General features: G+C 46.1%; 1 protein-coding gene across 1 annotated transcript in view; it reads left to right on the top strand.

Moving 5' to 3' along the window:
* LOC149445186 (thyrotropin-releasing hormone receptor-like) overlaps positions 1–22763 on the top strand; it is a 54468-nt gene extending 31705 nt beyond the window's left edge. Inside the window, exons 3-4 of the mRNA XM_089654126.1 lie at positions 2921–3344; positions 22305–22763. Coding sequence (XP_089510252.1) covers positions 2921–3344; positions 22305–22709 — 829 coding nt within the window. The 3' untranslated portion in view covers positions 22710–22763. The remainder of the gene's footprint in view (positions 1–2920; positions 3345–22304) is intronic.
* The last annotated feature ends 444 nt before the right edge of the window (positions 22764–23207 follow it).

Raw genomic sequence — 23207 nt, 5'->3', positions numbered from 1 at the left:
GTCAGCGCATGCTGAAGCGCACAGCGCGCAGAAGTCGCCAACTGTCTGCAGAGTCAATAACTAAAGACCTCCAAACTTCATGTGGCCTTTAGATTAGCGCAGTGTTTCTCAACTCCAGTCCTCATGGACCCCCAGCAGGTCATGTTTTCAGGATTTCCCTCAGATGAAACAGCTGTGGTAATTACTAAGGCAGTGAAACTGATCAAATCACCTGTGCAAAATAATGTTAATCCTGAAAACATGACCTGTTGGGGGTCTATGAGGACTGGAATTGAGAAACACTGGATTAGCGCAACAACAGTGCGTAGAGAGCTTCATGGAATGGGTTTCCATGGCCGAGCAGCTGCATCCAAACCTTACATCACCAAGTGCGATGCAAAGCGTCGGATGCAGTGGTGTAAAGCACGCCGCCACTGGACTCTAGAGCAGTGGAGACGTGTTCTCTGGAGTGACCAATCACACTTCTCTGTTTGGCAATCCAATGGATGTGTCTGGGTTTGGTGGTTGCCAGGAGAACGGTACTTGCCTGACTGCATTGCGCCAAGTGTGAGGTTTGATGGAGGGAGGATTATGGTGTGGGGTTGTTTTTCAGGGGTTGGGCTTGGCCCCCTAGTTCCAGTGAAGGGAACTCTTAAGGCGTCAGCATACCAAGATATTTTGGACAATTTCATGCTCCCAACTTTGTGGGAAGAGTTTGGGGATGGCCCCTTGCTGTTCCAACATGACTGCGTACCAGTGCACAAAGCAAGGTCCATAAAGACATGGAAGAGCGAGTTTGGGGTGGAGGAACTTTACTGGCCTGCACAGAGTCCTGACCTCAACAGAGGTAGAACACCTTTGGGCTGAATTAGAGCGGAGACTGTGAGCCAGGCCTCCTCCCCCGACATCAGTGCCTGACCTCACAAATGCTCTTCTGGAAGAATGGTCCAACCTTCCCATAGACACCCTCCTAAACCTTGTGGACGGCCTTCCCAGAAGAGGTGAAGCTGTTATAGCTGCAAAGGGCGGGGCCAACTCAATATTGAACCCTACGGACTAAGACTGGGAGTCCATTAAAGTTCATGTGTGTGTAAAGGACGGCCGACCAATACTTTTGGCAATATAGTGTACAGTATATCAATCTTTGATTTTGACAGACTGCTGGCAGGGTGCTGTACGCTACACTTTTGACTCCAAGGCGCCCAAAAATGGCCAGTTGCTATGCTGTATGGACCAAAGCGCCTGTGTGCATGATGTAAAAGGAAGTCTCACAAAAGTGAGGAGAAATCCCATCTAAGACTGTTGTCAACAAAACAGGTGTCCCCTGCAGTTGCCTGCAGTTAGGGACAGGTGATCAGTCCTGCAATCTGTCTATGTGCAAGGCTAGTCCCCTATTTCTGATTGCAGGCCACCGCTGGAAGTGCAAATACTAATGAATTGTGGCAGACAGCTGTAGCCCCTGTCAGCCTTTCACTGCTTTCTAGGGGCTTTTGTTCCCCAAACTCGTGTCATACCTGCTGCAGGAATTTGCTATCCATCCCTGAATGCTGGTGCAAATAAAACTTTACACAAATAAAGCTTTACAAATAAAGCTGCAGGACTTCTCCGGGACTTCCCCCATCTTCCGGAACTCGCTACCCCAATCCATCAGACTGTCACCTACCCTCCTTACCTTTAGGCGCACCCTGAAAACCCATCTCTTCAGGGAAGTCTACCCCACCCTCACCCAACAGCCGATCTCCTCCACTCCTCCTACCACTCCATCCCCCACAGCCACTTCCTCCTGTACCACTATCCCCTCCCTCCTAGATTGTAAGCTCGAAAGAGCAGGGCCCTTGACCCCCTCGTGTATTGTTTTGTTACTGTATTGTCTCATGTTCTGTCCCCCACTATAATGTACAGCGCTGAGCAAACCTTTTAGCGCTATATAAATACTGTATAATAATAATATTAATACACAAATGCTACTTCTTAATTTGTGAAATGTCCCTTCTCCCTTGATTCACCGGATTTTCCCTTGATTCAGCCCTAGCCCCCTCCTAGTTTCAGGGTGGCTCCTTTCCCTTGCAGGGTTCTATGGAGCCATTCTTGGCCAGGACTAGAGTCAGCTATGTGCACGTTAACTCCAACCCACAACCTGGAGCCTTAAGATGGTAGGCCACGCTCCTCCTCCCGCCTCTTCCAAGGTGCTGATGGACAGCTGCTGAAGATTGTGCTGTCCCTTGTGACTTGGACAGGAAGTTCAGGGAGGCTGTGCCCAGGGACCTGGAGCCAGGGTCAGTGAAGTTTTTAAATTTGTAAGTGCTAGGGCACAGTTATCACACAAATAATATTCTGGACAATGTTTGCCTGGTAGATGAATGTGTAAGAGTTAAAAGTGTGCAATAAAAAGCCTTAGCCATTGACTTCAAACCATTTTGCCAAAATTGAGAATTTTTGCAAAAATGTCTTGATTTTTGGCCAAAATTGTAGGAAAATGAGAACTCTCAATTGCACTCAATGCTGGGTAACTGTGTGAGTCATGTGATCCCTATACCTGGTGAATGGATTGGAGGGGAGACATGGTAAGATAAGTGTAACCTGCGAGCCTGTCAGCATTTCCATCCTGGTCCCCAGGACACAGTTAACCCCACCTACAGGCCCACCCAGTGAACAGACAGTCCTATCCAGACCCAACTTACCAGACTGGGCCACCCAAACCCTGTCTCTAATTATGCAGGGCCTGCCCACTTGGGACCCCCAATCATTTTAATAAAGGAACTACTGAGGTACTGCACATGCCCAGTAACTCAAGTAAGGTTGGCACTGTGATCCCAGGACAAGGCCCGGGACACAACATCATTGAGACTTAGGTCAGAGATGTGAGATATATGTACTATTGCTCCCTCCAAACTTACCGCTAATGGACTACAACACTCTGATGCTATTTTTTCTGTTACAGATACATCGCCATCTGCCACCCAATGAAAGCCCAGACAGTGTGCACCGTGTCCCGCGCCAAGCGCATCATCGCCATCGTTTGGGTGTTCACTTGTATCTACTGCATGATGTGGTTTTTCCTGGTTGACATTCAAGTGAACAAAACCCAACAAGTGGAGTGTGGCTACAAGGTCTCCCGGAACCTCTACCTGCCCATTTATTTGACGGACTTTGCCATTTTCTATGTGATCCCGCTGTTTGTGGCCACCATCCTGTACGGGCTTATCGGAAGAATCTTATTTCTTAGCCCAATCCCCAGCCACCCCGAGAGCACCACAGAGAGATGGAGGGAGAAAAGCTCCAAAGAGAAGAATGCAGCCGAAGCTGATGGCAACAAGATGAACAATCGCAGTCGGCCCAGAGGGGCATTGTCGTCGCGGAAGCAGGTATGGCCTGAGTCTCGGCCCTCTCATAGGACAAATAACCTGTAGAGTCTTTGGGTTGTTTATATCTCCTGTCACAGTGACAACTGTTCCCCTCCTTTCTTGTCCTGTTGTCACAGGGACAGGAAGTTAGTTAAAATCTCTCCAATGGGGGTCAATAAAAACTTGGCAAAAGTGTTTAACTGTCCCAAATCTATGCAAAACTCCCAGACTCCAGTCACTGCCCCACCTTCTGGTTGCTGGTTGGATGCTGATGAACATTACCACACTGGTCATGTCCATTTTCAGCTCCCTCCTACAAGCCTATCTAACTACCACTGATTTCTGCCCATTCACTTTCAGGCTGATTTCAGCTTTCATCTGGCATGGGGTAATGGAGTTCCCCATGGCAGACATTTCAGGAGATTACACATGTGAAGGACAAGTGAACAAAGAAGGTTATAATGTGCCCTTGTTGGGGAAACTCTCTCTCACATCCTGCCCTGGTGACACCCTTTGATGTCAAGGTCTCTGAGACAGGAAGTGAGGGTAAAGCTCACCTCAATAGGAGCTCAGACCATTCCACACCATCCAAACATTAAAAGAAATGTTGGCTCACATACAAAATGGTCTTTGGACCCTAAGAAAACGATCAGCTGCACCATCAAATGTGGTGCTCAGAATGGTATACTGACATGTATATAACCTAAATGTTGTCGGGGACAGCAGTCCATATCTGCTGAGGGAGAGACCATCCAGATGATGCCGGAGCATATTGGGTCTGCATGAAGACACAGGTGCAGAGCAACACAATGGAAGAAAGTGGATTTGGAGTCATTAGACCACACCTGGTGTGCTAGAACACGGGGCACACATGGGGTTCACAGGGGTGCACTTGAAGTCACTAAATAATATGGGACACAGGGGGACACCCCTGGAGTCACAAGGCACACAGGGAGCACTTGGAGACACTAGATAAGCCAGGGAATGGAGCACCTTTGCAGACACGGGGGCACACATTTTTACGTTTGGAGTTACTAGATGACACAGGATGTACAGGGGCACACGTGGAGACACTTGGCTCACAGGAGTGCACTTGGAGTCATGGGGCAAACAGGGCACACTTGAAGTCAAGTAGATAATATGGAGTCCATATGGGTGCACTTGGTGCTATAGGGAACACTTGGAGATACTAGATGACATGGGGACTGGGAACGCATTTTTAAGTTACAGGGCACAGCCTTGGAGTCACTGGGCACACTGGAGTCAGTAGATGATATGGGGACATGGAGTACACTTGACTGGAGTCACTAGAAGACACAGGGACTCACAGATACTTTGGAGTCACTGGGCACACTGGAGTGACTAGAAGCCACAGGGACTGGGAGTGCGCTTGGAGTCACTGGGCGCACTGGAATCACTAGAAGACATGGGGACTGGAAATGTACTTGGAGTCACTGGACACAATACTTTCACTAGAAGACACAGGGACTGGGAGTACATTTAGAGTGACTGGGAACAGGCTTACAGGTGTCACTAAAAGAGACGTGGACTGGGAGCACACTTAGTATCACTGGACATACTGGTGTCACTAGAAGACACAGGGACTGGGAGCGCATTTGGAGTCACTGGGTGTACAGGTGTCACTAGAAGACACAGGGATTGGGAGCACACTTGGAGTCACTGGACATACTGGTGTCACTAGAAGACACAGGGACTGGGAGCGCATTTGGAGTCACTGGGTGTACAGGTGTCACTAGAAGACACAGGGATATGGAGCACACTTGGAGGTATTGGGTGCACTGGTGTCAATAGAAGACACAGGGATTGGGAGCGCACTTGGAGTCACTGGGGATACTGGTGTCAATAGAAGACACAGGGATTGGGAGTGCACGTGGAGTCACTAGGCATACTGGTGTCACTAGAAGACACAGGGACCGGGAGTACACTTAGAGTCACTGGGCATACTGGTGTCACTAGAAGACACAGGGACTGGGAGTACACTTAGAGTCACTGGGCATACTGGTGTCACTAGAGGACACAGGGACTGGGAGCACACTGAGAGTCACTGGGCATACTGGTGTCACTAGAAGACACAGGGATTGGGAGCACACTGAGAGTCACTGGGCATACTGGTGTCACTAGAGGACACAGGGACTGGGAGCACACTGAGAGTCACTGGGCATACTGGTGTCACTAGAAGACACAGGGACTGGGAGCACACTGAGAGTCACTGGGCATACTGGTGTCACTAGAAGACACAGAGACTGGGAGTACAGTTGGAGACACAGAATACCTAGAGGCTGGAGGCAGGCAGGAAACACAGGGATACAGGAAAGCACTGCAACAGGGGGGCTCAGTTGAAGGATAGTGATGCATTGTTTAAATGCGTTGGTTCACAAATTAAAGGGGGCACCAAGCAGGAGAGCTGTCTCCTGATTGGTCACAACACCAATGCTCCAGTTGAAACCCAGAAATTCCGTCAGTGAGAGGAGACCTTGCGCTGTTACACGTGAACAATTAAGTTCATCTTATTAGTGATCACTATGGCTTCCAGGAAAACTATGGTTGGTAATTTCATTTATTTATTCGTTCCCTAATTATTACCGCCAGCACATATTTTTCTGCACAAGCAGCGATCATTTCATCATCCCGGTTCCTCCTCGTGCCTCTTTCATTCTTTTTATTCACAATTTTATGTCATGAGCTCGTTACAAAGATTCGAATTTCCATTTCTCCCGATGGAAAAAACATCCTTGAAAGAATATTTATATAAAATGAATTCTCTGAAATAAAAGTCTTTTCTTTGTATTGTTTCTGTAAAACGACAAATTCATTCAGACGGCGGCACGGGATTGACGGCCTTTGTAGGTGAAAATTTCCATTTGTATAGGTGAGTCAGGGCCGGCGCGGTACGACGCATCCATTGCAGGGAATTCGGATGAGGAGATCTGAATATGGATAATATCGGATATTATTTCCGCAGTGCCATTGTCAGCGCCGCGATCACCTGATCATCTTATTTCAGATACAAGTTTGTGTTTTAACATTCAAAAAGAATTTATTCCCAACTCTAGACGAGTCTAGACAGAGATTGAATGGAGGGCAAAGTCCATCATTTACAGGATTCCAATCGCATTGTCGCATGTTGATGACATTTGAGATGAGGAGACCTCCGGGGTATTATACGAAAATATTAAACTTTAGATACTTTGTACTTTAATTTGCATTTATGTTTACAATATTAAGTCACTTTGATTTAACATATGATGGCATTCGCTTAGGGGTCATGAAGGCTGGGTTTTAGGCCTCATTCACACCTAGGATTTGGGGAGCGTGCGTTGGTGGGTGTCACATTTATGCACATTTTGTGCGCATTTTGCACTATGCGCATAGGGCAGCCCATTCATTGCAATTGGGCTAGGTTCACTCTTGTGAGGGTCAGGAATGTGTGCAAAATCACGTGCTTTCCTGACCCAAACAGAACTGCGCTGCTCATTAGCAGACATGTGGGTGCGCCATTAATTTAGAGTGCCATGAATTAATTCCTATTGGTACACTCACCCATGCGCTTTTGTGTGCACCAGACTGCATGTTGCTGCAGTACCATGTGGTTCGGGGCAGCACAATATTAACCAGTTTTACCCCCTTCCTGCCCAGGCCAATTTTCAGTTTTCAGCGCTGTTGCACTTTAAATGGCAATTGCACGGTCATGCAACATTGTACCCGTTCAAAATTTTTATCATTTTTTTCACACAAACAGAGCTTTCTTTTGGTGGTATTTAATCAACACTGTGTTTTTTTAAAATTTTTGCACTATAAACGAGTTATAAAAGTTTTTCTTTGTTTCTGTTATAAACGTTTGCAGACAGGTAAATTTTAGCCTTCACTGATGTGCGTTGATGAGGCTGAGCTGATAGGCAGCACTGATGGGCAGCACTGATAGGCACTGATAGGTAGCAATGATGGGCACTGATGAGGCGACACTGATAGGCAGTATTGATGGGCACTGATAGGCTGTACTGATGGGCAGCACTGATGGGCAGCACTGATAGGCACTGATAGGTAGCACTGATAGGCACTGAGAGGTAGCAATGATGGGCACTGATGAGGCGACACTGATAGGCAGTATTGATGGGCACTGATAGGCTGTACTGATGAGCCGGCACTGGTGGGAATTGATGAGGGGGCACTGATGATGCTGCACTGATGGGCACTGATAGGTGGCAATGATGGGCACTTATAGGCGGCACTGATGGGTGCCACTGATGGGTACTGATGGGAGGCACTGATGGGCGGCACTGATGGGTACTGATGGGAGGCACTGATGGATACTGATGGGTGGCACTGCTGGGCACTGATGGGGCTGCACAGATAATCAGTGCCCTCATTATCAGTGCAGATGTCCTCTGTGACACTTGCTGGTATCGGCAGCTGTATTTACTTTGTGATCAGCTGTGTCATTGGATCATATGGTAAAAGGACGCTGTGATTGGCCTTTTACCTTGTCATGTGATCAGCTGTGTTCGTATTTCTCCGCATTTCTCATTCCAACGCTTGCATCAGGACTTATGTATTCACATAGCTCCCGACTGTCCTTGATTTCGAGGGACTGTCCCTCATTGCTCCTCATTTGTCCCTCATTTTGGTCTGATCTGTATAGTTGTATATAAAATGCTCTTTTTATCTTTCAAAAAGTGTCTCCCAGTGCTAAATATTTCATCCAATTTCTGAATTGCTGCATTTGTGAATTTCAAAAGCCAATATATAGGAATAATAGTAGTAAAAAAAAAAGCACTTGTGGGTTTAACTAATCATTATTTTGGTAATAATAAGGGGCGTGGCAGGGGGTGTGTCCCATGCCTTTGTATTTTTACTAACAGGTGTATTTTGTTCTCATCTCAATAAGTTATGTATACATGGGTTGATTTTCTAACGATTTTTCGTTCGAAAATCGGACCTAAGAATAATCGGCTGATTTTTGTGGTTCCTCCCCATTTTGTTTATCGGGCATGCTTGAAAATTCATGAAAAACGACCAATTTTCGAAATCATTGGTGGCACCATCTGATTACAGAACGAACGGAATTCGACCAATGTATGGCCTGCTTAAGATATGTATTCAGGAAGCTCCAGTATGTACAAACACCCTGCCAGCCCCCCCTCACCATCCATGATCTGCATGCCTACATGTTTCAGGCACCTGCACAGCACAATACCGCCAACACCTACTGGCGAGATGAAGCATTTACATCGAATCTTATCGCTTTGTGTAATCAAGGTGGGATGCATTCTAATTAAATGTCAAAGTCCAATTATAGCTAATGTTATACAACATATAATTAAATTGTGATTACACTCTGGCTTGCAGACAGATTCTAATTATCAAGCCGTTGATTTAATTACTATATTAAGCTTCAGCTTTGGCTTGACAAGTTGATGGATGGCGGGCAAAGCATCATGGGTAATCTAGGCCAGCATCTTAAATGAGGTTTTGTGCAGGAAAACTAAAACATCCCTTCGGTCACATGTGTAGCAAGGATTTTATCAGACTTTAGATCACATCCTAACCTGCTTCTGTCCTGGAGGTACTAGGAGCCCAAATGGGAGGGTGTGCCTTTCCTATTATCACATGATCATGATCTGGGCTGGCAGTTCCTGCACACCAAAGGGCTTTCACGGTCACCTTGAGTGGTAGTGGAGATGAGTACATTTAGAAGTGAAGCACCACACTCAGGGGCGGACTGACAACTCATGGGGCCCCCGGGCAATAGGGGATCATGGGGCCCCTTTGTCCTTGCCCAAACTCAAAAAAGCTTATGAAAAAGGTACCAGGGGCATCTCATGGGGCCCCCTACTGACCCCGGGCCCTCGGGCAGTGCCCGAGTTTCCAAATGGTCAGTCCGCCCCTGACCACACAGTGATAGTCCATATCAAATACAAAATCATGCCAGTGATTGTTTACAAAGCAACTACTTTTCTGGGGTTGTAGCTCCACCAGGGGTGGACTGACCATTCAGGCACTTGGGCACTAGGGGGTCAGTAGGGGGCCCCATGAAATGCTCTTGGTACCTTTTATAGGCTTTTTTAAGTGTGGGCAAGGACACAGGTGCACCTTGATTTCCTATTGCCCGGGGGCCCCATGAGTTGTCAGTCCGTACCTGAGCTCCACCCTCTTTATCAGGGCTTAGGCTCCGTTCACACCCATGCAGTTCATTTTTTTGTCCGATTTGGAGTGCTTTTCGCAGTTCGTTTTGTGTTTTTCTACACACGTTTTTGCCACGTTTTGTTCAGTTTTTTCCTTTTTTGTTTAAGTGGAATTTTTTTTGGCTGGGCAGTATAAAAATGCAAAACATGGCAAAATTGCGGCAAAAACACACTACCATGCATTTTAGCAAATTCTCCATTGAACTCTATTGTAGAAAAAATGCTGCTTTTTGCTTTTAAAAAAGTCCCTGATCCTTTCCAAAAACACAGCAGCTCAAAACAGCATAGATGTGAACGCGTCCCATAGGAAACCATGTTAAATGGACTGTAGTGCGTTTCTGCAAAAAGCACTAAAAAACGTATTGGTGTGAACGGAGCCTTAAAGTGTACAAACTTTTGCCTGCAAATTTGCGAAAACCCCAAATTGTGTTTGTCGTGTTCCCATTCACACAACATGCCTAAAAATAATTTTTAGACCATTCTTACCTTTCTAGAGGTTTCTTTGGAGCAGTCCTTTGGGCAGATTGCAAGTTACCCATCGTTTGATGTAAATGAAAATGATCGACCTACAGAGGACTGAATTCAAAGACACCCCAAAAATCAAAGTGAAAAAATGATGCGGCAGGCGAGTTCATTTTGCTGAAATTTCATTGCAGCAACTCAGAATGGTCCTCAGTAGTTTGTATGGCCCCCATGTGCTTGTATGTACAGTGGGGATCGAAAGTTTGGGCACCCCAGCTAAAAACTTGTATTAATGTGCATAAAGAAGCCAAGGAAAGATGGAAAAATCTCCAAAAGGCATCAAATTACAAATTAGACATTCTTATAATATGTCAACAAAAGTTAGATTTTATTTCCATCATTTACACTTTCAAAATAACAGAAAACAAAAAAATGGCGTCTGCAAAAGTTTGGGCACCCTGCAGAATTTATAGCATGCACTGCCCCCTTTGCAAAGCTGAGACCTGCCAGTGTCATGGATTGTTCTCAATCATCATCTGGGAAGACCAGGTGATGTCAAGCTCAAAGGTTTTAAATGCCCAGACTCATCTGACCTTGCCCCAACAATCAGCACCATGGGTTCTTCTAAGCAGTTGTCTAGAAAACTGAAACTGAAAATAGTTGACGCTCACAAAGCTGGAGAAGGCTATAAGAAGATAGCAAAGCATTTTCAGATGTCAATATCCTCTGTTCGGAATGTAATTAAGAAATGGCAGTCATCAGGAACAGTGGAAGTTAAAGCAAGATCTGGAAGACCAAAAAAAATCATACAGAACAGCTCGCAGGATTGTGAGAAAAACAATTCAAAACCCACGTTTGACTGCACGATCCCTCCAGAAAGATCTGGCAGACACTGGAGTTGTGGTACACTATTCCACTATAAAGAGATACTTGTACAAATATGGTCTTCATGGAAGAGTCATCAGAAGAAAACCTCTTCTACGTCCTCACCACAAAAATCATCGTTTGAACTTTGCAAATGAACATATAGACAAGCCTGATGCATTTTGGAAACAAGTTCTGTGGACCAATGAGGTTAAAATTGAACTTTTTGGCCAGAATGAGCAAAGGTATGTTTGGAGAAGAAGGGGCACAGAATTTAATGAAAAGAACCTCTGTCCAACTGTTAAGCATGGGGTTGGATCAATCATGCTTTGGGGTTGTGCTGCAGCCAGTGGCACAGGGAACATCTCACGAGTAGAAGGAAAAATGGATTCAATAAAATTTCAGCAAATTTTGGATGGTAACTTGATGCCATCTGTGAAAAAGCTGAAGTTAAAGAGAGGATGGCTTCTACAAATGGATAATGATCCTAAACACACCTCGAAATCCACGGGGGATTACATCAAGAGGCGTAAACTGAAGGTTTTGCCATGGCCTTCACAATCTCCTGACCTCAACATAATTGAAAATCTATGGATAGACCTTAAAAGAGCAGTGCGTGACAGACAGCCCAGAAATCTCAAAGAACTGGAAGACTTTTGTAAGGAAGAATGGGCAAAGATACCTCAAACAAGAATTGAAAGACTCTTGGCTGGCTACAAAAAGCGTTTACAAGCTGTGATACTTGCCAAAGGGGGCAGTACAAGATATTAACTCTGCAGGGTGCCCAAACTTTTGCAGATGCCATTTTTTTGTTTTCTGTTATTTTGAAAGTGTAAATGATGGAAATAAAATCTAACTTTTGTTGGCATATTATAAGAATGTCTAATCTGTAATTTGATGCCTTTTGGAGATTTTTCCATCTTTCCTTGGCTTCTTTATGCACATTAAAAAAATTTTTAGCTGGGGTGCCCAAACTTTCGATCCCCACTGTATGCCTGACAACGTCGGGGGAGGCTCCTAATGAGACCAAGGATGGTGTCCTGGGGGATTTCCTCCAAGATCTGGACCAGGGCATCACTGAGCTCCTGGATAGTATGAGGTGCAACCTGGCAGCGTCAGATGGACCGAAACATGACATCCCAGAGGTGTTCTATTGGATTTAGGTCAGGAGAGTGTGGGGGCCATTCAATGGTATCAATTCCTTCATCGTCCAGGAACTTCCTGCATACTCTCACCACATGAGGCCGGGCATTGTCCTGCACCAGGAGGAACCCAGGACCCACTGCACCAGCATGGGGGCTGACAATGGGTCCAAGGATTTCATCCCGATACCTAATGCCAGTCAGGGATCCATTGTCTAGCCTGTAGAGGTCTGCGTCCCTCCATGGATATGCCTCCCCAGACCATTACTGACCAACCACCAAAACAGTCATGCTGAACCATGTTACAGGCAGCAGAACGTTCTCCACAGCCTTCCAGACCCTTTCACGTCTGTCACATGTGCTCAGGGTGATCCTGCTCTCATCTGTGAAAAGTACAGAGCACCAGTGGTGGACCTGCCAATTCTGGTGTTCAATGGCAAATGCTAATCCAGCTCTATGGTGCTGGGCAGTGAGCACAGGGCCCACTAGAGGATGTCGGGCCCTCAGGCCACCCTCATGAAGTCTGTTTCTGATTGTTTGATCACAGACATTCACACCAGTGGCCTGCTGGAGGTCATTTTGTAGGGCTCTGGCAGGGCTCATCCTGTTCCTCCTTGCACAAAGGAGCAGATATTGGTCCTGCTGATGGGTTAAGGACCTTCTACGGCCCTGCCCAGCTCTCCTAGAGGAACTGCCTGTCTCCTGGAATCTCCTCCATGCTCTTGAGACTGTGCTGGGAGACACATCAAACCTTCTGGAAAAGGTACGTATTGCTGTGCCATCCTGGAGGAGTTGGACTGCCTGTTCAACCTCTGTAGGGTCCAGGTATGGCCTCATGCTACCAGTAGTGACATTGACCCTAGCCAAATGTAAAACTAGTGAAAAACAGTCAGAAAAGATGAGTAGGGAAAAAATTGTCAGTGGCCTCCACCTGTAAAACCATTCCTGTTTTGGGGGTTGTCTCATTTTTGCCCATCTAGTGCACCTGTTGTTAATTTAATTAACACCAAAGTAGCTGAAACTGATTAGCAACCCCCTCTGCAACTTACCTGACCAGATCAATATCCCAGCAGTTTCAATGACTTGATTCTAGACTCTGATTAAAAAGTGTTCCTTTAATTTTTTTGAGCAGTGTATTTATAGGTGCTTTCACTATCTGGCAGTTGTAACAGCTCCTCTCCTGTACTGAGATCACTTACTCTGATTTCACTGCACACTGTGAGCATTATAAGCTGCAGCAAATCAGATAGCGCCCACCTCATTTCCTGGCTGGAGGAGATACAGCATCATCTAGCTCTTTCCTCCTCAGCCTGACTGGTCCTGGTCTGCGTCTTTCATCAGTTCTTTACATCATGGAGACTCAGCACCACATGTAAGCATTACTAAGGGTGGTCTTTATTGAAATACAGCCTGCCTAGGAGCGCCCACTCCTCCAGACTGACACCCACCCATCAAGACCTATTGGTATTTGCATAGCTCCTCCCAAAAGCCAGCCCACTGCTTGCATCAGGACTGAGGGCTCTTGGGAGGAGTACTGAGGCAGGGTGCTGGGATGTTTTTAGGAAGCTATGTACAGCCCCCTGCTGGCCCCTCCCACCAACCATGATCTTGCCTCCATCGCCTAGAGAAGCACAAGACCCAGTGATGACATCACTGGGTCTATAATAAGGTATATAATGAAAAGGGAAAGGTTTTATTTAATGACGTCATTAGCATGTTGAGGAGGAGGGGGGGAGAGTAACCAGGGAAAGCAAAATATAAACAGATTAAACTCCAGATTTAAGAAACTTTTTACTTTTAACATATTACCTGAGGGGATTCTGCAAATATACGTAGATGAAGAAATTCAAATGGAAGTATCCTGCTCTCGTCTTAAAATGAAGTGTCCCTTTAAGCTGTGTCAGCACAAGGGTAAGTGGAGCTTCCCTTTAAGCCGCGGCCATATTTCTCAGCGTTGGGTAAAATTAGAAATCAGAATGGGAATGTCTAAGCAGGCGGTGACAGGTTACCCTGCGAGCGAGCAGAATTCTATTACCAATTATCGCTCTCCCCCGGCTGCCATTGTTTATTAGTTGATGTGCCGGGAGAGGGCCGCGCTTTCAAGTGGCGATGAAGTGCAGAATGATGTCCCCCCTGCCGGCAGATTACATTGTTTGGCTCTTTAATGTCTCTTCTCTTATGAATAACATTACTGAACGCCGAGACAGAAGGAGATACATTTCATCTTCATTCACCGGGAGGCCGGAGGAAAGAAAAGATGAATCCCATCAGATGGAGTCATGTGCGGCTTGACGCGCAGTCTGCGCCATTCTTACCTTCATCTCACCCAGCGTTTTTATCTTTATCAAACATCGTCGGGTCTGCGGACAATAAAGTTCTGATTTTAAGGCTAGCCATGTACGTAAAATGGTATGAAGAAGATGCTTATGTGCCAAAGTTTTCACCTAGCGTGACCGTAATATACAGATATGCGACTTTGCCTAGCCTGAGATGATGTTGTCGGTCTGCTGCAGGCAGGAGGAAGCATTTCATCACTCTCAATATAGAGAAAAAAGAACAAATCGGCGCTGGGAGGGGACCAAACTTAAAAAATAAATTAATAAAAATGTAATGGATGGTCAGTATAAAATAGAGGGGGGGTGGGAGGCAATAAAAAGAATATGTATAGAATGATAATAAAAGTCAGTAATGTTACAATAAAAAGATCATACAATAAAAAAATGACAGATGAGGCATAAAAGTCCAAAATTCAGGGATCCTAAATGGTGTATGGCAGGTGAAGGCAGCTCCCCATTGAGCGAAGCAGTACTCTGCAGAAGATAAAAACGGACAGAAGGGGGCGCCAATCTGAGTGTAGAGGGTTCAGACCTCTGAAGAAGCTACTGCTTCGAAACCAGGGGCGGACTGACAACTCATGGGGCCCCTGGGCAATAGGGGATCATGGGGCCTATGTCCTTGCCCAAACAAAAAAGCCTATGAAAAAGGTACCAGGGGCTTCTCATGGGGCCCCCTACTGCCCCCGGGCCCTCGGGCGGTGCCCGAGTTTCCAAATAGTCAGTCCGCCCCTGTTCGAAACACGTCACCTGACATTTTCCTGCTCTGCCATTGGTCGCCTGCTGAGTCCTTGTCTTCCTTGCGGTCCACGCTGGTTTCAGTGCCATTTTCAAACTCACTGCACTGCTGACAGCTGACGGCTCCATCCCCGTTCATCCTGAACGATCCGTACCCACACCACTGGTGGATTGACGTCTTACCAAAGGATTACCTTACCATGCTTTCTTACTCATGATGTTTGTGAGTAGTTTTAATATCCTATGTTATGAATAAATTCATAACCCTCTATACTCAGATTTCATCAGTCTCCCCTACCACTGTGATCAGACTATACATTGTAATTTTCATGCAAGTTACAAGGTGATAGGCTGCATCAGGGGCTGATTTGTGTCGAAAATTTGTGAACACAGCTAAGAACTGCACAGGCATTAAGATTTTCATGATCTCTAACCTGGCATCTCAGTCCTGGAAGTAAACAGTGACCCTGGATGATGCCTGAACAAAGATGACGCCGACCCTCTGGAGAGTACTAGGATCTCTGAGCGTTTTGCACTTGTAGCTGATTACAGGTCCACTAGAATTACAGATTAGCTGTATAATGGAGGGCAGGCAAAGTTCCAGCAGGGATACGGGGTCAGATCTGGAAGACAAAGAGATAAAGACAGTTGGCTGATCCTCTCAGATCAGGTCACGGGGGGCCAATCGGATCAGAGCGTTTCATTGCTTGCTGGAGGTTGTGGTACAAACATTTAAAGGGAACTAACATTCTATTCAACCAAGAGCAGTGATTTACTTTTTAAATGCTTAAAGGAAAACATTAAAACTGTCCAATTCCTTTAAATACCATGTCTGGGGGTGTACAAATCCTGCCATTGAAGGGGTACATCTCTGTGATGTATTATACAGCATTGATCCAAAACTGCCAGCAAATGACATTTCATTGACAGCGTCTTCTAAATAAAAATTGCACCTAAAAATCCATAGCAGCATGCAGCGTGGCTAGCCAGGAATGGGGTGGGGACATGTGGGCACCCCTCTGCTATAAAATTCATTACCACTTGCTCTCCAGAAGATTTACCCCCCTTCCTGACCAGGCCTTTTTTGAGATACAGCGTTCGTTATTTTAACTAACAATTGCGCGGTCATGCAACGCTGCACCCAAATGAAATGTATGTCCTTTTTTTCCCCACAAATAGAGCTTTCTTTTGGTGGAACTTGATCGCCTGTGCATTTTTGTTGTATGCTATGAACAAAAAATACAACAATTTTGAGAAAAAAATAGTATTTTTGACTTTTTGCTATAAAATATACTCTGTAAAAAAATGTAAAAAAAACTAATTTTGTCATAAATTTAGGTCAAAATGTATTCTGCTCATGTTCTGTGCTAAAAAAAAAAAGCCCAATACGTTTAAATTAATTGGTTTACGTGAAAGTTATAGCGTCTACAAATGGTGGTATATATACTGGAATTTTTATTTATTTTATACTAGTGGAATTTTTTATTTTTTTTAATATTAGTAATGCCAGCGATCAGCAACTTATTGGGAGGGAACTGACTAACTGTCAATGACATCCACAGTGACACTAATACAGTGATCAGTGCTAATAAAAAGTACTGATACTGTACTAATGGCACTGGGCAGGAAGGGGTTAACATCTGGGGCGATCAAAGGGTTAACTGTGTTCTTTACTGTGTCAGCACATTGCTTTGTATAGCTCTGCTATGCAGAGCCATACAAAGCAATGTGCAGGAGCTGACAGGGGAGAGATCTGTATTGTTTACATACAGGTCTCTCCCCTGTCAGTGATACTCGGCGATCGCCAGGTGCCAGCTGGGAATTAGCGTTCGGGACCCGGTGATCGACAGCTGAGGCCACTTACCCGGAAATGCGAAATAACGTATATAAATGAGATTTTGCGCAGCCCTGCCGCCCTGCAGCAGTATTTCTGATATAGAGCAGTGGGAAAGCAGTTAAAGTGTATTTTTTCCCCCAAAAAATTGCATTTGATAAACCGCTGCGCATATATCATGCGACATAAAAAAATTGCTACAAAAAATATACAGTAGATATCGGGCGGACTGACCATTTGGAAACGCGGGCACTGTCCAAGGGCCTGGGGTCAGTAGGGGGCCCCATGAGATGCCCCTGGTACCTTTTTCATAGGCTTTTTTGAGTTTGGGCAAGGACACAGGGGCCCCATGATCCCCTATTGCCCGGGGGCCCCATGAGTTGTCAGTCTGCCCCTGGTAGATATAGATATATAAGTTTGGGGGTTTGGAAAGTAATTTTTCAGCAAAGAAAATGGCGATTTTTCCATGTATGGCAGAAATGTCAGAATCGGCCCGGCCTGGAAGTGGTTAATAGCGGTGTCAGTAGTATATCACGCTGTCATTGATTTTCCTGTACATTTCGCTGGGCTCTTCATCTGATTCATGTGAAGAGTGTCATTTCCCCGCTGCGGGTCTCTGTGTTCTATATGGAGCTCAGCATTAAGTAACATTGTTGCGGCGTGTTTGATGTGAGTACGTTGTTGGGCCTCTCTCCTCCATTTTTTTCACCGCCAATGACGTTTTAACGCTCTCCATGCAGCGAGCCGCTCGGCGAGAACACAGGGACTCCGCTGAGCTCCATCCAGCTTGGAGTAGCAGATAAAAGCAAGGCGGGCAGTGAGATCCGTGCGCAGAACATCAAAGAGCAGAAATTGCTGGGAGATGAGGGAAGCCAGCGATCGGAGATACAACGTATCGATTCTCCATTTTATAATTTACCGGGGAGAGTCCTTCCTGGACACATAAGAGACATGGTCGTAATAACCCTGCTGATGCTCTGTGCTCACAATAACATGGGATCATGGGAGAAAAAAAAGGAATGCGGCCGCCATGGTCTGGTGCCTTCATCTTCCTACAGAACAGTCATGGCCAGGAATTTATATTTTAGTATTATAAGAATAAAAAGAAGCACTTAGATCCGACCAGGGGCGAACTGACAACTCATGGGGCCTCCGGGCAATAGGGGATCATGGGGCCCCTGTGTCCTTGCCCAAACTCAAAAAAGCCTATGAAAAAGGTACCAGGGGCTTCTCATGGGGTCCCCTACTGACCCCGGGCCCTCGGGCAGTGCCCGAGTTTCCAAATGGTCAGTCCGCCCCTGGATCCGACCTCTGGCCTTCCCTTCAGTCTTGCTCTCCTGGACTGAAGTGGCTTACTCTGATTTCACTGCACACTGTGAGCTTCCCACAATGTGCATTAGAAGCTGGAAGTCAGATAGAGTCCACCTCATTTCCTGGCATCCTCTAGGACACAGGTGTCAAACACAAGGCCTGCGGGCCAAATCTGGCCCTCCAGGCCATTTCATGTGGCCCTTGCACCTCTTCTGCAGGTACCCCCTTGTCTCTGCCCCCCCCTTCTCTCCGCCCCCCCCCCTTGTTTCAGCAGAGAGGAGAATAGAACTCTGCCAAATCCTGCACCTCTCAGTGCAGCTGCAGCACCCCCTCATCTCTGCCTCCCCTGGTCTCAGCATTCAGCAGATTCTAGTAATGCCACTCCTCCTCTGGTCCTCCTCCAGACCCTGCACTTTCTGCTTTCCAGCTCTGCCCCCAAAAGGGGTGATGTTAGGGAGGGTGTGGGATTCTTGACATCTGATGTAATGGGGAATGGGGTGCTCTGGGCATCTAGTCTTACAGATACAACCGGCCCTTTGAGGGCAACCATAATGCTGATACAGCCCACAATGAAATGCAGTTTGACACCCCTGCTCTAGGACTTTCCTCCCCAATCCTTTCATTCATTGGATATCAGTTCTTTCAATCATAGAGGTTCAGGGTCACATGTGGGCGTTACCTGGGGCATTTTTCATGAAAATACAGCCTACCCTGAAACAAACACTTCTCCAGACATACAACAGGCATTTGATATTTGCATAACTCCTCCCACTGCTTGCATCAGGGCTGAGGGTTCTTGGGAGGAATGCCGAGGCAGGATGCTGGGATGTTTTTAGGAAGCTATGTATAGCACCCTGCTGGTCCTTTCCACCGGCCATGATCTGCCTGCATTGCTTAGAAAAACACAGAGACTCAGTGGTGACCCAGTGAGTATAAAATTAGGTATGCTGTAAAAAAAAAGAAAAGGTTTTATTGAAAAATGTCATTATCAAGTTGATGAGGGGGAGGGGGGAACCAGGGAAGGCATAACATTAGCGGATTAAATTTCAGCTTTAAGGATTTCCCAGAATCAGTGACAGTTGGAGTAAACATACATTTTCTATAAGCAGAGGATGTGATTCATTAATTCCTGAGGATCTTGTAGGATGAGATCGGAAAAAGGACAGATAATACAGGCGATTAATATCAATTAAAAAGCCATAAAGCTGACATCACCGAGGGGGCTCATGAGACCCATTGGCACTTATTGTGTGGCCCTCAGGGGCCCCAGCAGAACCTCATCTTTGTTTTCCTTTCCTAGGTTCTAACTCAAGCCAGTGAAGGAAAAATATTCTTTGGACTCTGCTAGTAGTTCAGTGGGTTGGCATATTTCTCACACTACCTTCCTTTTTTTTTGTCTGCTGTTCCTCCCGTTATTTCTTTTTATGCTTTATTTTTTCTGATCTGATTTTTATAATAGATCTTTCTGAAAGAAATCTCAAATGGGTAATTTTAAAGGACCAGCATTAGGTCTGTATTTGTAAATTTACTATTGAAACATAGCTTTTAGCTTTGTTTATCATTTTTGTCCACCATCTTTATTGTTTTGTGTATACATTTTTGATGGTTTACATCAGTGGTTTCAAAACGGTGACCCTTGGCTTGTCTTTATTTGGCCCTTTGGGTGCTATTCCTCTCAATGACATTAACAATAGGACATGAATCCTCCCACTGACACCAATGATGGGGCACTATTCCTCTAATTGACATTAACAATGGGGCACGATTTCTCCCACAGACACCAAAGATGGGGCACTATTTCACCAATTGACTTCTCTGATGGATCACTATTGCTCCCACCGGCACCAACGATGGGACACTATTCCTTCCACTGACACCAACAATGGGGCACTATTCCTCCCACTGTCACCAACAATGGGGCACTATTCCTCCCACTGACACCAACAATGAGGCACTATTCCTCCCACGGACACCAAGGATGGGGCACTATTCCTATCACTGACACCAACAATGGGGGACTATTCCTCCCACTGACACCAACGATGGGGCACTATTCCTCCCACTGACACCAATGATGGGGCACTATTCCTCCCACTGACACCAATGATGGGGCACTATTCCTCCCACTGACACCAACAATGAGGCACTATTCCTCCCACGGACACCAAGGATGGGGCACTATTCCTCCCACTGACACCAAGGATGGGGGACTATTCCTCCCACTGACACCAACTATGGGGCACTATTCCTCCCACTGACACCAACGAAGGTGCACTATTCCTTCCACTGATACCAATGATGAGGCACTATTCCTCCCATTGACACAAAGGATAGGGGACTCTTTCTCCCTCTGACACCATCAATGGGGCACTATTCCTTCCACTGACACCAACGATAGGGCATTATTCCTCTGACTGACACCAACAATGGGGCACTATTCCTCTAACTGACACCAACAATGGGGCACTATTCCTCTGACGGACATCAAGGATGGGGCACTATTCCTCCCACTGACAGCAAGGATGGGGCACTATTCCTCCCACTGACACCAAGGATGGGGCACTATTCCTCTCACTGACACCAAGGATGGGGGACTATTCCTCCCACTGACACCAACGATGGGGCACTATTCCGCTGTTTGCCACCAATGAAGGTGCACTATTCCTTCCACTGATACCAATGATGAGGCACTATTCCTCCCATTGACACAAAGGATAGGGGACTATTTCTCCCTCTGACACCATCAATGGGGCACTATTCCTCCCACTGTCACCAATGATGGGGCACTATTCCTCCCACTGACACCAACAATGAGGCACTATTCCTCCCACGGACACCAAGGATGGGGCACTATTCCTCCCACTGACACCAAGGATGGGGGACTATTCCTCCCACTGACACCAAGGATGGGGGACTATTCCTCCCACTGACACCAAGGATGGGGGACTATTCCTCCCACTGACACCAACGATGGGGCACTATTCCGCTGTTTGCCACCAACGAAGGTGCACTATTCCTTCCACTGATACCAATGATGAGGCACTATTCCTCCCATTGACACAAAGGATAGGGGACTATTTCTCCCTCTGACACCATCAATGGGGCACTATTCCTCCCACTGTCACCAATGATGGGGCACTATTCCTCCCACTGACACCAACAATGAGGCACTATTCCTCCCACGGACACCAAGGATGGGGCACTATTCCTCCCACTGACACCAAGGATGGGGGACTATTCCTCCCACTGACACCAAGGATGGGGGACTATTCCTCCCACTGACACCAACGATGGAGCACTATTCCGCTGTTTGCCACCAACGAAGGTGCACTATTCCTTCCACTGATACCAATGATGAGGCACTATTCCTCCCATTGATACAAAGGATAGGGGACTATTTCTCCCTCTGACACCATCAATGGGGCACTATTCCTTCCACTGACACCAACGATGGGGCATTATTCCTCTGACTGACACCAACGATGGGGCACTATTCCTCTAACTGACACCAACAATGGGGCACTATTCCTCTGACGGACATCAAGGATGGGGCACTATTCCTCCCACTGACAGCAAGGATGGGGCACTATTCCTCCCACTGACACCAAGGATGGGGCATTATTCCTCCCACGGACACCAAGGATGGGGGACTATTCCTCCCACTGACACCAACGATAGGGCACTATTCCACTGTTTGCCACCAATTTGTTTAGAAAGTTTGGAGACCCCCTGTTCTACAGGAGCAGTAGATGTGGCAATGGTACCTTGTCTATTTCTTCTCTAAAAATGTGTCCCTCCATCCCTTCAGAAGAGTCAGCCGATATAAATATCTGTAAATACCAAGTAATCAACATTGTTGATGGGGAATCAAAGATGGCTTGATAGACCTTCAGTGTATGTTCATGGCAAATTTAATGTTTAAAACTAGAGAATCAGATTGCCTTAGACCTAAATTGGTCCAGAATTGTAGTTTTTGTTTTGGATTTTGGTTGGTTCTTGATAAATAATGCAAAGAATTTCCACCATCAGTCATGCCAAAAATACCTCCACTTTTCCCTTGCATCTGATTGATTCCTCTCACTTCCATTTTACAGGTCACCAAGATGTTGGCAGTGGTAGTTGTTCTCTTCGCACTCCTCTGGATGCCCTACCGGACTTTGGTTCTAGTCAACTCATTCATGGAAAACCCTTACCTTGACCCTTGGTTCCTCCTGTTTTGCCGAATTTGTGTCTACGCCAACAGTGCAATCAACCCCGTCATCTACAACCTCATGTCGCAGAAATTTCGTACAGCTTTCAAGAAATTGTGCAAATGTGGCCAGGTGGACACCCAGAGGAGGAGCATATACCTTACCACCACAAGCTACAGCATGGTGAGGGACAACGCTAACACCCGAGCAGAGAAAAAGGAGAAACCTCCATCAGACAACCCAACGGTGGTACCGAAACAAGCCGAAAAACCCCGTCTGGAAGGCGAACTTTACTACAGTGTGGTTTAGGTTATTCAGTACTCTAGATATGTGTGTAGTTATTAAAGAAAGGTGCTGACATTAGTTGAGTCTGTCAAAGATCTCACTACCGAAAATAAAGTAATGTGTGTTGAGGACCAGGCCTGGATCGTACAACCAAGATACATACACCCTGGGCAATTTTGGCGACATTTCCAGTCCTGCTACAGACAATGGACCTTCTGGTTGGCTGCTGACCTTCAGAAAAACAAGTTCTTATCCAGGGTCCCATGAGCAAAGATGTAATTGGTTGGCTATCTATTAAGTTCTTCTGTCAACAATATTATTTAAACCTTCTTCTTCTGAAGGCTTCAGAACCTCAGCCAGTCTTAAGTCCTTAAAGGTACCACATGTCCTAGGCCAAGTCTAACCAAACTCTACTAAAACCAGAGAGCTAAAAATAAGAGGGGGCAGCATATTTGAGTAATATCAGTTTATGTCAGTCAAAGGCCGTTTCCCTAGATGGACTTTCCTAAAATAAACTGTGAG

The sequence above is a fragment of the Staurois parvus genome, unplaced genomic scaffold (assembly GCF_062004578.1).
Source record: "Staurois parvus isolate SC_StPar_1 unplaced genomic scaffold, SC_StPar_1.0 ptg000745l, whole genome shotgun sequence".
In the NCBI taxonomy this organism is placed as follows: Eukaryota; Metazoa; Chordata; class Amphibia; order Anura; family Ranidae; genus Staurois; species Staurois parvus.
Note: the sequence above shows the minus strand (reverse complement) of the source record. Positions and strands in the feature narration are given on the sequence as shown.